General features: G+C 46.0%; 1 protein-coding gene across 2 annotated transcripts; it reads right to left on the reverse strand.

The window, feature by feature from the left end:
* Positions 1–5218: 5218 nt before the first annotated feature.
* Positions 5219–11717, reverse strand: LOC123452080 (protein AMEIOTIC 1 homolog). 2 transcript variants are annotated; one of them, XM_045128657.1, is made up of 11 exons: positions 11531–11717; positions 10590–10677; positions 9243–9384; positions 9059–9135; positions 7854–8917; positions 7661–7745; positions 7065–7127; positions 6795–6857; positions 6531–6614; positions 5892–6425; positions 5219–5794 (listed from the first exon to the last, which is right to left on the reverse strand). In XM_045128657.1, exons 2-11 carry the CDS (start codon positions 10650–10652, stop codon positions 5663–5665), a joined length of 2307 nt encoding a protein of 768 aa, XP_044984592.1. In that variant the 5' UTR covers positions 10653–10677; positions 11531–11717; the 3' UTR covers positions 5219–5662. The 2 variants fall into 2 exon arrangements, with proteins under 2 accessions (XP_044984592.1, XP_044984591.1); XM_045128656.1 differs by having other exon boundaries at positions 9059–9138; positions 11531–11716.
* Positions 11718–15862: the final 4145 nt, after the last annotated feature.

Consider the following 15862-nt stretch of genomic DNA (forward strand, 5'->3'; position numbering starts at 1 on the left):
CGAAAACTTGATCCCCTCGGTAAACCTATATGGCAACAAGAACAATGAGTTTGTAAAAAGATATTTATCAGTTTCAATCTATTAACTGAATTGCTTGAGGACAAGCAATGAGTTAACCTTGGGGAGTTGAGTTCATACGTCTTCATCGTATCTATTTTTCAAACACTTATGCTTTGTTTTATACTCTAATTTGCATGTTTTTAATGGAATTAACCGAGACAAATGATGTTTTCAGCATAACTACCTTGATGTAGCTTTTTTGCAGAAATATAGTTTCCCGAATTGGACGAAACTTCACATGGATTTTTATTGAATATAAAAAATACTCGTGCAAAGACCTGCCAGAGGGGGCCACCAACTGCGAGAGAAAGTTTCATCGTGTTTTACAATAAGGCGCTGCCGCCACCTCTTGTTCTTCGTAGGGAAGCCTGATTTGAAGTCCGTTCGGGGCTCTAGATAGGACAAATCATCATCCTCGTCATCAACAACCCTTCTTCACCAACAAACTCATGATGCTCACCACTCCGAGTAATCTCATTGTAGTCATACCGGAGGTAGATGAATATGGATGAGATTCGTCATGTGATCGAGTCAATTTGTTAGAGCTTGATCCCTAGTATCCACTATATTCTAAGATTTATGTTGCTATGACTTTGTTATACTTAACGCTTGTCACTAGGACCCGAGTGTCATGGTTACAGATCTAAACATATTATGTTTTCGTGAATATACTTGAGTTCTAGATCCTATTTAGTAAATTATATGCATCTATTATTGTTCTGAACCATATACCCCAAGGTGACAATAACTAGGATACTCTCCGGAGGATGGCCGTAATTTGAGGAGTTCATGTATTCACTATATGTTAATGTTTTGTTTTGTTTCTCTTAAAAGGAGCGCCTTAGTTACTTGTAGTTTCCATCACGACCCTGTTGCCATGGGAAGGTAGGACAAAATATGCCATGCAAGTTCTTATTGCAAGCATGTATGACTATATAAAGAATACATGCATACATATGATTGACGAATTAGATCTATTTTTGTGCCGCTCTGAGTTATGATTGTTACATGATTAATTTCATCCAAATATCCATCACTACTCCATGCCTACATTATCATAATATTATATTTGTTCAAGTTACTACTACTGCTACTGTTACACTTGCTACAAAACTAATGTTACTATTACTATTATTACTGCTACTATTGTTACCACTCCTATCAATATTATCATATCACTGTGCTATTAATAAATTGTTGCAAGGATTTTACTTCTCAGGTGTGATTGAACTGACAACTCAACTAATTAGCAAAATAAGAATTGACAGCTCAACCACTAAGACTTATAAATATTCTTTGACTCCGATTGTGTCGAATCATTAAATTTGGGTGAAATATTACCCTCAAATACTGTTGTGACCCCCTATACTTATGAGACATTATTGGCCACCTTGTTGCTCCTTGCTACTTTTGTTATTAGTCACTTGTTATCAATTATCTTGCTATCAAACTATCTTACAACACTTATAGAGAATACCTTGTTGTAAACCACCTATCAATTCCTTCAGCTCCTTATTGGGTTCGACACTCTTACTTATCGAAAGGACTACGGTTGATCCCCTATACTTTTAGGTCATCACGTGATGTAGGGTATTATCTCTTCGAGAGAGCCAGGACCTCACTAAATCCACGTGTCCCCTTTTATCATCGCTCCAAGGCTACCAACTCAGAACCGCCTACCCAAGATCTGCTGGATTTGACTCCATCAATTAGGGGAACTAGGAAAAACTAGCTAAGTTATACCTTTGACTTGCGCATTCCACTTGAGCACGATGATTTTTTCAAAGTTTTCCTCGAGTTGGAATCCTTTTCTTGACCACATTCACTTGGTGAAGATTCCAGAACTAATTATCTTATTGCAACGATGGAAACATTTCCATAAGCACATCTTCACATGTACATTATCACAATTTGGACATCGAGCTCCAAAGCTTATAACCTTGATATGCATATCTTTAACTTGCACTTCTCAAACCCGAGAGTATCACCACTTAATGCCATTAGCACATAATCTACTTGAAATATTTAATTTGATGCAAAACCTAAGTGAAACACCTAACCCACAACAAAGAGATAATTAACACATATCACGGGTTAGTTCACAAAAGCGTATTTCATAATTACTTAGCACACCACTAGATCACTTGATCCCACACGAGATAATACTTCCGTGTGTGTGTGTGTGTGTTGAACTTCTAGATACAATCTTCGAGCTTCATTTTGGTCAACAAGCATCTTTACTCCATGCTCCATCTTAATTTCTTGAAAGCCACAATGAACTCTTCAGCTCACTTAATTGCTTCAAGGCTTGATCACCAAAGACTCTTCCATGACCATATCAAGATACACTACTGATATCACATTGTTAATCACTAGATTGTTCTTGTAAATGCTCCATCACAATCTCTCGAGATGCACAATGAATTTTCCACTCTACTTGTTGCGAGACTTGATCAACCAAATCCCAACACATGAGCTCACCAATATCTTGACTTGAAACCATAAGTTGAATTGTTCTCCCAAGTCCTTGATCCTTATAAGCACATATATGCCAACATTTGAGATCCTCAAACAAACTATATCTTGAACATATTTGGTTTATACAATGAAATCAATCTTCATGGATTCAATAGTTATCTCCAAATACCAACTAGTAACCTAACTAGACAGTGGAACCCGTGAGCACAGTGTGTGTGTGTGGGGGGGGGGGAGACCCGACATGCGCACAAGGTATCTAGAGAGTCCAACATGCAACCCCGTGTACACAGGGTTAGAAGAGGTCTCTGACACGAGGTATTTATAGAAGGATCTGTGAGGACTTCCAGTGAGGCTTTTGATGGAATCCTTCCCAAACCCCAATATACTTCATGTATCGTTGTGGAACATTTCTTCATATAAAACACAATCCACTTGATGCTCCATAGGAATTGTCATTCGATACCGCATCTTAGAGCATATCTTCGTCTTTATGGCATTCATCCTTGAATCCATCTAAAATCCTTAAAGCACCATCTATGGAATATTCCTTCAAATATAATGGTTGTGTATATATATTTTTAGGGAAATGGTTGTGTATGTGTGTGTGTGTGTATAATATAAAATAAAATATTCCTTTAGTGAAAACATTAGCCCCAAGAGATTGTTATTAGTTACTAAAACCACACTTATGGGCTATATGCACTTTCGAATGGAGTTCCTATGGTGGGTGAACTCTAACATTGTGTTCACACGTAATGTTTGGCTTGTCATGGGAGCGTTACATGGCACACAATCTGGTGCTCCATGGCTTGGATGCCAAGGTGTACGAGGAGAAGAGTTGGGGCAACGTCAACACTTCCTCATTCAGAACTGCTAGGCAAGCAAATGCCTCAGAGCTTGCGAAGGTGCGCAACATCTAGTAATTTGGGTGTTGCTGCCACTTGTCGACATGCTTCAGTTGCATGTGTGGATGCACCTCCCGAGGGTTTTGATCAAGCAACTATCTTTTTCGTAACAAGTTCATTCGTCTAGACACCCCCAGTACGCCACAGAAGAGTCAGAGATGTGGGGCCACAATCGCAACGTCGGTGTTCACGTGTCACGACCAAAGTGAACCAAAAGTGTTTGACGAGCACGGTAGCAAACTCTGAAAGATGTGCAAGCACGAAAGTGATATAAATAGATGTGTTTTATAGTGGGAAAATGTCCATTTTGAACCCTGAATTTGTAGAGGTTCGACGAAATAAACCTCCAACTCGAAATCCGTGTCGATTGCACCCTGAACTATGTAATCCTGGTCTAAAAAGAACCCTGGATTCGTTTGGCAAACTGGGATTGCTGACTTGACCGGAATTGGGCTGCGCACGCGCGGAAAAGACTGGGCCAGACCAGTCAGGCCCATCTCGCTATCGGACATCACAGTATTTACGGAATTAAAAAAAGTGAGAAAAAAAGTTCACGAATTTTGAAGAAATAACCACGGATGTAAAAAAAGTTCAACGATTTTGAAAACAAGTAAATGGATTTTCAAAATTAAAATTCAGGGATTTTCAAAAACATTGTGAAGTCCACAGGTTATTTTATAGTACGTAGGAAGAACCTTAAAATGGTTTTTAACATATGATTAACATTTTTTTAGAATACATGTTAAAAATATTAAAACATCATATACATTTTTTTAATTGTCCCCAACACTTTTTGAAATGTATGAACATTTTCCAAATGCAACAATTTTAAAATTACACACATGTATATTTTTATAATTTTGAAATATATTTTGAACCTCAGCGCTAGGTCGTTGGCTCTAACATTATTTTACAGTCATCAATTAATGACCGTGTACATTCCCGACACATTAGTTTCGAACAATGAAGCTCCCTTTTCACGGCAACGCGTGCTACGCATTGTTTTGCTTCGGTTTTCGTTTGTTATTTGTTTTTATATTTTTGTTTTCTAGTTCTTTTTTTCCTTTTGTTCTTATTTTTATTTTTATTTTCTGTTTCAATTTATATTTTATACTTTTTTTGATTTTTTTGTTACTGTTTATTTTCACTTATATTATATAGAGTTCATTGTGTGTCGTCAAAATATTTGTTTGGAAATGTGTTGTCCGTTTTGGAATATGTTTTAAAAATATTAAATATGTTCGTGATCTTAAAACAGGCCGGCCCAAAAAATGTATCCCGGTTGACATGGTGCGAGGGTTTGATTTAGACCGAAATTGCATAGTTCAGGGTGCAATTGACCGGGATTTCGAGTTTAGGGTTTATTCCGTCCGACTAATACAAATTCAAGGTTGAAATTAGACTTTTTCCTTTATAGTGGGAATGGGCAAGATGCTAAAAACCAAAGCGGTAACACATGATGGGATAAGTTTGAACTTGGATGACACATTAATTGCAGTTTGAGATCCTGGATTGCTATTTTCATAATTTGAGGACTTATGTGAGATTACTAAAATAATAGTACGAGGACCTACCGTGCAGTTGACTCTAATATTTAGAGGGGAATTTCATTTTAAGATCTACATGGAGGAGGGAGAGGCGGTCAAACAGCGAGTTTTCACAGAGAATTCAAACGGCCTTGTTAGACGGTACCAGGTGTGAATGTGTGATCGACCAGGGTTGCACGGTCTCAGATTCCAGAATATAGCTGTGCCTGTGCAGCACGAAATGAAAGGTAAATCAGAAAAATATTATGAAGTCTATATATATATGGAGCCCACAAAACACACGTTCCAATTGAAACGTGTCACAAAAAGGGCAGTCGGACGAAGCAACTGACGGACATACTGGAGTCCACAGGCATTGGTAAGCCACCAACCAAAGTCACGTTTCCGGCAATACATCCACCCTCGACAGTCGACACCAACTAGAAACCGACGAATAAATTGCAAACTGCTGCTACTGGACCGTAACCAAGGTGTGACTGACCGTAACCGAGAACCGCCGAGACCATGTAGTACTAGTAACTTGTTTCTCACTTTCATTAATCTTTTTTTTTTTATCTTATCCTCTCTGTGTGTTTGTGCAGTTTTTATCTTATCCTATGATGATATCACCGTACCGATCGTGGTATCTCATTCATATGCAGGGGAGGAGAGGGGAAGGGAAGGAGTTGAGCTTCAGCAGTAGGAGGGAGTGGCGAGGGCCAGGTCCGTGCCCACGGTGCTCATCCCTCCGGCCTCCAGGTTGGGCATGGCCATCCTTATCCCCCCCTGCATCAGACTAGCACCGCAGGGCGACGACGGCGAATCCTGCGCCAAACAAACATGCGATGCATTGATCAATCAGCCTGCTGCCTTTGGTTTGGCCAGGAGATGAAGAGGGAAGTGGTCACCGAAGAGTACTTACCATGTGGCGCAAGGTGAGGCCGGCGAAGGGGTGGTGCAAGGCCGGGACGGTGAACCCTGCGGTGAAGAGGGGCTGTGGCTGGAGGGGAGACTTGGGGCTGGGCAGGGCCAGCAGCTTGCCGGCGTTGGTGGTGGACGACGCCGATGGCGGCGTGGAGAAGTAGTCGCCCATCCCCATCATCGCCTCCTCCTCCGCGATCACCACCTCAACTGCTGTGGCACGGCCCATAGTGAGGCTGCTGCGGGGGAGCTGGTGCTCCATGCTGATGCCGCTGCTGCCTCCCCCGCTCCCGCTCATGTCCGTGCCGGTGCTGCTTGGCCACAGGAACGTGCCCTGTGGCTTGCAGATGCGGAAGCTGCTCTTCCTCGCCGTCCTCTTCTCGCCGGCTTGGACATCTGCTCGCTGCCTGCTCTGGCTCTGGCTCTGGCTCTGCTCACCACCACCATAATCTAGTGCCCGCCTCCCCTCATTCTGGGCTACACCAACCTCATCTATTCCAATGCTCTTCAGTTTCTCTGCCAGCAGAAATTGTTCCTGTGGAGCCAAAATGGAAAACACCTAGTATTTCAGCAACAACGCATATAGCTTAGTCAGAGTGCAGTAATTCTGTGCAATGCAAGGGGAGCTCTGCCACCTTACCTTCAAAGACAAGAAGGAGCTGGAGAGAGAAGCCATCTGCTCCTCCAGCTTATCATTCTTTTCAACTACAAAATCATACTTATCCTGAAAAAGAAGAACCCAGCTGATCTCAGTTACCACTGTCAGAATGTACTGCAGAACAGAATAAGCAGATAACATGTTGACTGAAGAAGGGCATTCTTAAGAACCTTCCTGGCCTAGTCAGATAGATAGATATCAGAATGCAATAGTTGTATGAAGATTCAGTTAGCAACATGAGTGTACCTTCAGTGACCGCACCTCCTTCTTTAACTTACTATGTTTCTGAACCACATTCTCGTAGGTGTCCTGTAATTCAACAATGCATGGTCATGTATTTACTTGCAGCTAACAAGTGATTGAATATAATGAAGTGCATATATATAACCATATAGTGAAAAGGGATCAAAATGGTGATAACCTAATGCTAAACTCTCTGAAAAAAATCTAACACTAACATGCACAGTTTGCTTAGTCTGTGATCAACTGTTAGAATTTCTGAAGGCACTTAATTACCTTCAAAGATGACAGCTGCTTCTCTAGCTTTTCATTTGCCTTAACCACCTTCTGGTACTTCTCCTGAGAAACAAAACAAGCAAAGGAGTGGCTTAGATATAGTAAAGAGTAACCAGAACAATGAAACCAAATTCTTAATTAAAAACTATGTGCTTAACACATTGTTAGTTGGGAGACCAGATTAAAGATTATCAGAAGTGCACTTCCATAAGGGTTATGTTCAAGAATGATTTCCCCCCTCACAATGTAGGCATTCTCTTCACATATATGCACCTTCATAGACTCAGAAAGAAGTAAAGAGGGGATGTATGTACAGGTTCTAAGTTGCCATTATTATAAATGTACCCACAAGAAACATCAGAAAACACAGAATCTAGGCTAGCACTGCGTAAAAACATCTGATCAACTGAAGAAACTGCAAACTTCCTTCTTTGTGGGGTTGGGGGATGGGGGGTAAATCATGTTGTTAACTTTGTGTGTTTGATGCAGCAATAAAACTTTGTCTGTTTGAAACCACCTTTCCTCAGAAGTAGAGAAAAAAAGAACAGAGGGGAAATCGATAGGATATTAAAAAGAAGGGAGAACAGAGGGGTTACCTTCCATGAACTGTAAGCCCTTTCTGCCTCAGATTTCGCTTCCTTGCCCAGTTCCACCATGTTAGAACTCAGCTGCTCCATGTTCCTTGAAATCCCAATGAAGGGGAACAATGTTGGAAATCAAATAATTTGCTCTATTGCAGGCGAACGCATGAAGAGGAAACTGGGATGGGCAGTCAGAGAAAATGGGTACCTTTTAACATCATTGAGCTCCTCAGCGAGCTCCTCCGTCTGCCTCTTAACCAGGAGATCACCGGCGCCTGTGGACACGTCATCACCGGGCTTCCACCCGGGTGGCGGCACCCAGTACGGATCAGACACGCCGGCCTGCCGGCGCACCTCCGCCAGCTCGGCTGGCTCCAGCCAGTACTCCATGGCGCCATCCGCGTTGTGCCGGCGACGGAACCGGTCCGTGCTGCCGTCCGGCACCCTCCCGGCCATGTGCTTGAGCAGGTGGTCCAGGAGGCCGGTGTCGCCGATGCGCTTCCGGGCCTGCTCCCGCAGCGCCTGCCGCATCACCGGGGCGCCCAGGGAGGCGCCGCTGGAGCGCATGATCTCGAGCAGGCTCTTCTCAGCCGCTGCGTACCGCTCGGCCGACCACCGGTCCTTGCCGCGCCGAGGGTCGCCGTCTTTGGACTCGACGTGGCGCTTCTTCTGCTTCTTGGGGCTCTTGTAGGTCTTGCTTTTCTTCTTCTTCGCCGGGTTGCTGGGCTTGTCCTTGCTTCCCTCTGCCTCGTCCCGCTTCCTCTTGGCTCTGATTGAGCTCCTCCTCTCATCTTCCTGCTCCGGGCGCGGCAGCTCCCGAACGCTGGCCTCTGTTTCGTAGCCGCCGATGCTGGCCTCCTTGGCAACATCGCGATGTCGGCCAATGTACCTGACGCGGCGCCGCACGCCCCACCCGGCGCCATCGCACTTCAGGGTGGCGAGGAGGCAGGAGCTGATCGCCGGCACCTTGGGCGGAGCCGGTGGAGCTTCAGGCGATGACAGCGCGTCCGGTGCCGTTGCTGGGCCAGACGACGCGCTGAAGTCAAAGACGCAGGGGTTGACAAGCCAGAAGCTGTCCTGGTGCATCTCGCCCTCGAGCTCCTGCTCGGCCACGCGGCGCCGCAGGATGCGCGCGGCGTGGTTGCTGCTCATGACGAAGCGCTCGTCAAGTTCTGGCCCGGCGCTGGGCACCCGCAACGAGGAGAAGAAGCTCCGAAGCGCCTGGAGGGACGGGAAGCTCACAGTGATGTCGTGGCTCGTGTACTCGCTCACCTGCACACACAGCCGGAGATCACATCAGAAACAAGCCAGATCAAACACTTTGAAGTCCAAGAAACAGTGACAGTGAGGCACACTCTAGAGCCACCTGCGTTGCACGGTGAAAAGTGACAGAAGAGAAGACGAAATTTTAACCTTAACCACGCGTATGGACTTGAGATGGATTGGAGATTTGGGGGGCAGCATGTCGTGGTCGATCTCGTAGAACCCTCCTGCTGACAGGACCAAATCACCAGGTGAAAACCAATTTCAACAACTTGGCATGAACAGGAATGGAGGATTGCACAAACGTTCCGTGTCCGAGACCAGCACTGCTCACCAGCATGATAGGTGGGGATGGCAGAGGTTGACAGGCTCACTGGCGAGCTGGGCGGTTGGATCTTGGGGCTGCTATCATTGTTGCCATTTCTGACGTGGCCTGTAGTCCTCTTCTTGTAGTAGAACCTGGGCACCTGTGGCCTCTGCGAAAGGTTGTACAGCCAGAAGAGGTGAGGCAGATGCATGATTTGTGTAAATAAAGAGAATCAAGGAGAACAGTGGGACTGAAATGGAAATGCTTTGGGGGGTGGACGTGCCGTGCATGTGCCCAGTCTTGTGAAAGAGAAACACATTTCAACACCACATATATATATACCACACTGTACCTTCAGAATAGTTTGTTTCCTGTTCTTGTTGGATATAATCTACAGTATCAAATTGCAGATAGTGGCTATCGTCTACTGGATTGGCTAGTCTCTTCTGGTCCATATTTGGGGTTTGTGTGTATTTCTCCATTACTAATTCTCAGCGCGGTCGAAAAATCGTATACTTCATATTTAGCATCGACACATTTTCAGACTCCAGACAACTGAAATCGAACTACATTACCAGAATCAACCATTCAATCATCCCTGACTTTATTATTCGGGACAAATTGGGAAAATTCATTTCTAATTGCACCAATAACTAATGGATTCAGCAAAATCAACAAAAAGTAGCTGAAAGTGGTGGCTGAGCAAGCTACTTTCAGACTTTGTTTTCTCAGTGTACTGTAAAGCAGATTTTCAGCACTGCACTTCACAGGTGTCAGCTGCTCAAGGACCAGCTGCACCCAAAAATGCACTGGTGCATGCATCATCAACAGAAACCATCATAATGGCATGAGACTTCACCATAACACCAAACAGGAGCATCTTTAGCAACTAACCCTACAACTCCAGTTTGCAGCATTAATTTTTTTCAACAGAATTCTGTTCATTTAATTTGCAGATCACATTCCGTTTTAATTAGCATGGGGCTCCGGATCTAGTAACATGCACCAGTAGGATTTCTATCTTTCCAACCGAAATGCACTTCTGTCTCCGATTCTACTTTGGCAAAACGCACATAAATTATGTAAATTAATTATGCGTGAACGCATTAACACGGAACTGGCCAACTAGTGATCCCATCCACTACTTCGCTGCTGATGTAACAAACTGACACTACATACACCGTCGCACGTTAACACACACACACACACACACACACACACACACACACACACACACACAGAGTAGACTAAAAAGTAGACAGATCCAACAGATTGGCCCGGCCGGATGAAGAAAAGTGCAAAAGCAAGCCGAACTGGCAAAAGAAAAGCTGGTGATCTTGAGGTACGTAGGTAGGCAGGCACGCACGCACGTACCATGGGGGAGTCCTGCGTCTGAGCCGCGCCCGGGGGAGGGGTCCTCACCGCCTCTGCGTCCATCTGCCTCTCCGCGTCAGAGCCTTGTCTGCCGCAAGAACAAACAAAAGCGCACGAATTAACCAACCATCCGTCGGATCAATCGCGTGACGAATGCAGTAGCAAATCAGGGCACGCGAATAAAACTGCGAAAGCTTGTCCATCGTCGAAGAATTAACAGGAACCACATGGTATTGGGAGTTGGAACGAGACGAAAGGGAGAGAAAAAAATCTGCGGAACTAAAACCCTAGTTGAATCCTTGCGGCCATTACCGACCAAACAAAAACGCATGCTGAAAAATCGGGTAGATGTCCCAAAGCACGAGGGGGTCAACAATTCGAAAGACGGGGCAAACGATCGGCGAACCGAACGCTCGAGCGATGAAGGCATTGCGTCGAGCAGCAGCGGCGCATGTGACGGATAGATCGTAGTACTCGGAGCAGTACCTTGCTGCTGCCGCTGCCGCGGCGCCGCTGTGAATGAAAGCGGAAAAGAAGGGAGAGGGCGTCGAAAAGCAGCGGAAAAACCCAACCGAGATGGAAGCAAGGAGGAAAACCAAGAACAAACCAGACGCTTTTGCAGGCAGATCAAAGCTGCTTTAGGCCTGCCATGGCATCGCCCAGCGCGGTACGAACCGATCCCCGCCGCTGCTGCGCCATGCTCTCGCAGGCGACAGGCCTCCGACGACCGAAACACGCAAGAGACCACAGGGGAAAAAAAACCACCTCGGCGCTTTTGAAAACCACAGACCGACTCTGCGCACGAGGATGGCGGAACGGATCTAGCAGCAGAGAGAAAGAAACAGCGGATTCGCGGACGAACACGGGAGGAACCCACGCACGCACGCACGCGTGCGGCGCGCTTCGAATAAAAACCTCGGAGACGAACGTACGCGACTCACCGTCGACCGCGCCGCCACGGATGGTGATGCTTGGTCGAGGAGGCGCGCGCGCGTGGCGGATCGGCGGCGAGGGGAGGGGATATATGGGTCCGGAATGCGGCGAGATTTGGTGGGGGAGGAAGGATAATTAGAATAAATCAGTGGGGCGGGCTGGCGACGAACTGGGCCGTCCCGATCGGTCTCCGGTGGCCGCGGTTAAATACAGGGAGGAGGGAGATGGGGAGAGTGCGTGCGCGACCTTGCTACGTAGAGAGATAGAGATAGAGAGAGAAAGAGAGAGAGGAGGAGGACGTCTGTGCGTGTGACTTGTGGCAGGGTGGGGGGAGAGAGATTCGCTCGGAGGAGAGAGAGAGAGAGAGAGCGATTGCCAGGAGGACACTGTGGCGGACGGAACGGCCGCCCAGCGCCGTCGCGGCGCTGACCTAGCGAGGGGGGCACGGCGACGGTGGCTGGCGTGCGGGGCCCGGAGGTGGTGAGGGCCTTGCGCCGCGGGAGGGTCGTCGGTGGGGCACGGCTGTCGGCGAGCCAGCGCGGCGGGCGCGAAGGAGTTTTTGGGGGTGGGGCGACCGCGGCGGCAAAAGTAGACCGGCTTTCCCTTCCCCTGTTGCAAGCACAAGCAGCGGTGGTGGAGTGGGGTGTGGTAAATGCCGTTTCAAAAGAAGTAAAAAAAGAGCGTGGTAAATGCCAGCTAGCAAGCGGTACAGCGGCATGCATGCAGTCACGCGCGCAGGGTGTTGCACGGCCTCGCCATGGAGCGAGCGGAACAAGGCAGTCGATCGCTCCTGGTACTGGCGCCTGCATGCGCACAGCGCACGCGTATGCCGCGCGCGTGCGGTTTAATCGTACTTATTTTCGTAACTTGATGATGATGATTACCCGTTTAGCGTAAACACTTGGAGCAGCGGGTTTTCTTTCTGTCACCAAACAACCAGTTTTTCGAGTGTGTGGTGAATTTAGCGGCGCGAAGAATTCACTTCTACTCTAGTAACCGCCCGGGGGGCAGCATCATTGGACTGGGGGACCAGCTGCGCCCGCCCGCTTGGTCGCTCCCGCCACCCACGTACCACGCGCATCTCCTTCCCTCCTCCCTTCCTCCCCTCCCTCCCAACTGCTATGTAGCCAAAACGGAACCACAAAATTTAATCTACTACCCCTATAAACAAAAGAAAGGGCAGATCCAACTTACTATCTCATCAGCCGTATAATTACACCATCAACAGTTTAAAATCATCGTTAGCGAAATTTGATTATCTCGCTAACGGAACCAACCGCGCTAATTCCATCACTAACGAAACCCACCCCCACATCCACGCTCGGGAACCGCCTCCACGCTCACGAACTCGCTCCGCACACCCCGTCTAGCGCAGCCGTCGCCGTCGCCGCCGCTCGCCCCCGCCTCACGACTCCCGTCGCTCGGAGTTGTGTTGACACCGACCGTCTCTGCTCATTGAAATATTGGTATGTCCTAACAAATATTGCTTCAATAAGACAGTGAATAAGAATAAGTACAAATTCTGAGTAAAACAATGCATGAGAAATAGGGCATACACCTTAACATAGCAATCATAATTTTAATTGTTGACAGGTTCACGTTGAAAATTTTAGAGAGCTGAACCCATCTTGTATGCCAATATTAGTCTTTAGATTTGTCGGTGTTGTGTTGTAGCATATGTTCGCTATAAAATTAATACAGTTCTATAGAATTTGTTTTGGAAGCTTTTGATACTAAAGATATTTCATGTTTCTGAAATGAATTTTGTCTATGTGAAGAGAAGAAAGAGTGGATAGCAGTAGTAGGACTTCAATTTGCAAACTTTTCTTCAAGCAAGGTAATCATATGAACTATATATTTGCCAAATTATAATTAAAGGTGAATGGCTTGTTACAAATCTAGCATACACCTTTTTGAATCTTGATCTTGGTTCACATATAACTTGCACAATGTGATATTGTATATAAAAATGTGATGTTGATATAGATGGGAGGACAATACAACTATACTCTGTCCCTTCCATAATTCTTGTCGTGGTTTTATTTCATATTTTGAACTCGTGACAAGAATTATGCATGAACTTTACAAGCAAGTGTGATGCTTCTTTAACTTTCAGGTCCTAGCGTGTATATCACTGCCGATTTTCGTCGGTTGCATGGATTCCAGAGGACCCACTACGTGGATTTACAATAAGTCCTCTTCTTATGCTTCAACTTGCAGGGATCCCAATGTGTGGAATGTTGGAAATATGCCCTAGAGGCAATGATAAAATAGTTATTATTATATTTCTTGTTTCAAGATAATCGTTTATTATCCATGCTATAATTGTATTGAATGAAAGCATAGATACATGTGTGGATATATAGACAAAACAATGTCCCTAGTAAGCCTCTAGTTGACTAGCGAGTTGATCAAGGATGGTTAAGGTTTTCTGACCATATGCAAGTGTTGTCACATGATGACTTGATCACATCATTAGGAGAATGATGTGATGGACAAGACCGAAATTATAAACGTAGCATGCGATCGTGTCATTTTGTTGCTATTGTTTTCTGCGTGTCAAGTATTCATTCCTATGACCATGAGATCATGTAACTCACTGACACCGGAGGAATACCTTGTGTGTATCAAACGTCGCAACGTTACTGGGTTATTATAAAGGTGCTCTACAGGTATCTCCGAAGGTGTCCGTTGAGTTAGCTGTTGGAATTATGCCCTAGAGGCAATAATAAATGTATAGTTATTATTATAATTCCTGTATCAAGATAATAGTTTATTATCCATGCTATAATTGTATTGAATGAAGACTCATTTACATGTGTGGATACATAGACAAAACACCGTCCCTAGCATGCCTCTAGTTGGCTAGCCAGTTGATCGATGATAGTCAGTGTCTTCTGATTATGAACAAGGTGTTGTTGCTTGATAACTGGATCACGTCATTGGGAGAATCACGTGATGGACTAGACCCAAACTAATAGACGTAGCATGTTGATCGTGTTATTTTGTTGCTACTGTTTTCTGCGTGTCAAGTATTTATTCCTATGACCATGAGATCATATAACTCACTGACACCGGAGGAATACTTTGTGTGTATCAAACGTCGCAACGTAACTGGGTGACTATAAAGATGCTCTACAGGTATCTCCGAAGGTGTTAGTTGAGTTAGTATGGATCAAGACTGGGATTTGTCACTCCGTGTGACGGAGAGGTATGTCGGGGCCCACTCGGTAATGCAACATCACACATAAGCCTTGCAAGCAATGTAACTTAGTGTAAGTTGCGGGATCTTGTATTACGGAACGAGTAAAGAGACTTGCCGGTAAACGAGATTGAAATAGGTATGCGGATACTGACGATCGAATCTCGGGCAAGTAACATACCGAAGGACAAAGGGAATAACATACGGGATTATACGAATCCTTGGCACTGAGGTTCAAACGATAAAGATCTTCGTAGAATATGTAGGATCCAATATGGGCATCCAGGTCCCGCTGTTGGATATTGACCGAGGAGTCTCTCGGGTCATGTCTACATAGTTCTCGAACCCGCAGGGTCTGCACACTTAAGGTTCGACGTTGTTTTATGCGTATTTGAGTTATATGGTTGGTTACCGAATGTTGTTCGGAGTCCCGGATGAGATCACGGACGTCACGAGGGTTTCCGGAATGGTCCGGAAACGAAGATTGATATATAGGATGACCTCATTTGATTACCGGAAGGTTTTTGGAGTTGCCGGGAATGTACCGGGAATGACGAATGGGTTCCGGGAGTTCACCGGAGGGGGGCAACCCACTCCGGGGAAGCCCATAGGTATTTGTGGGGGTCACACCAGCCCTTAGTGGGCTGGTGGGACAGCCCACCAAATCCTATGCGCCAAGGAAGAAAAATCAAAGGAAGGAAAAAAAAAGGAGGAAGAAGTGGGAAAGGGGAAGGACTCCCTCCCACCAAACCAAGTAGGACTCGGTTTGGGGGGGGGGAGAGTCCTCCCCCCTGGCTCGGCCGACCCCTTGGGGATCCCTTGGACCCCAAGGCAAGGTCCCCCTCCCTCCTCCTATATATATGGGGCTTTTAGGGCAGATTTGAGACGACTTTCTCACGGCTGCCCGACCACATACCTCCATAGTTTTTCCTCTAGATTGTGTTTCTGCGGAGCTCGGGCGGAGCCCTGCTGAGACAAGATCATCACCAACCTCCGGAGCGCCGTCACGCTGCCGGAGAACTCTTCTACCTCTCCGTCTCTCTTGCTGGATCAAGAAGGCCGAGATCATCGTCGAGCTGTACGTGTGCTGAACGCGGAGGTGCCGTCCGTTCGGTACTAGATCGTGGGACTGATCGCG

The sequence above is a fragment of the Hordeum vulgare genome, chromosome 5H (genome assembly GCF_904849725.1).
Source record: "Hordeum vulgare subsp. vulgare chromosome 5H, MorexV3_pseudomolecules_assembly, whole genome shotgun sequence".
In the NCBI taxonomy this organism is placed as follows: domain Eukaryota; kingdom Viridiplantae; phylum Streptophyta; class Magnoliopsida; order Poales; family Poaceae; genus Hordeum; species Hordeum vulgare.

Excerpts from the sequence above, each read along its gene's own strand:
- LOC123452080 (XM_045128656.1), bottom strand. The coding sequence starts at position 10,652 with ATGGACGCAGAGGCGGTGAGGACCCCTCCCCCGGGCGCGGCTCAGACG. Across the intron at positions 7,746-7,853 it reads GAGCTCAATGATGTTAAAAG|GAACATGGAGCAGCTGAGTT; the intron begins GTACCCATTTTC and ends TGGGATTTCAAG. Across the intron at positions 6,858-7,064 it reads AGCAGCTGTCATCTTTGAAG|GACACCTACGAGAATGTGGT; the intron begins GTAATTAAGTGC and ends GTTGAATTACAG.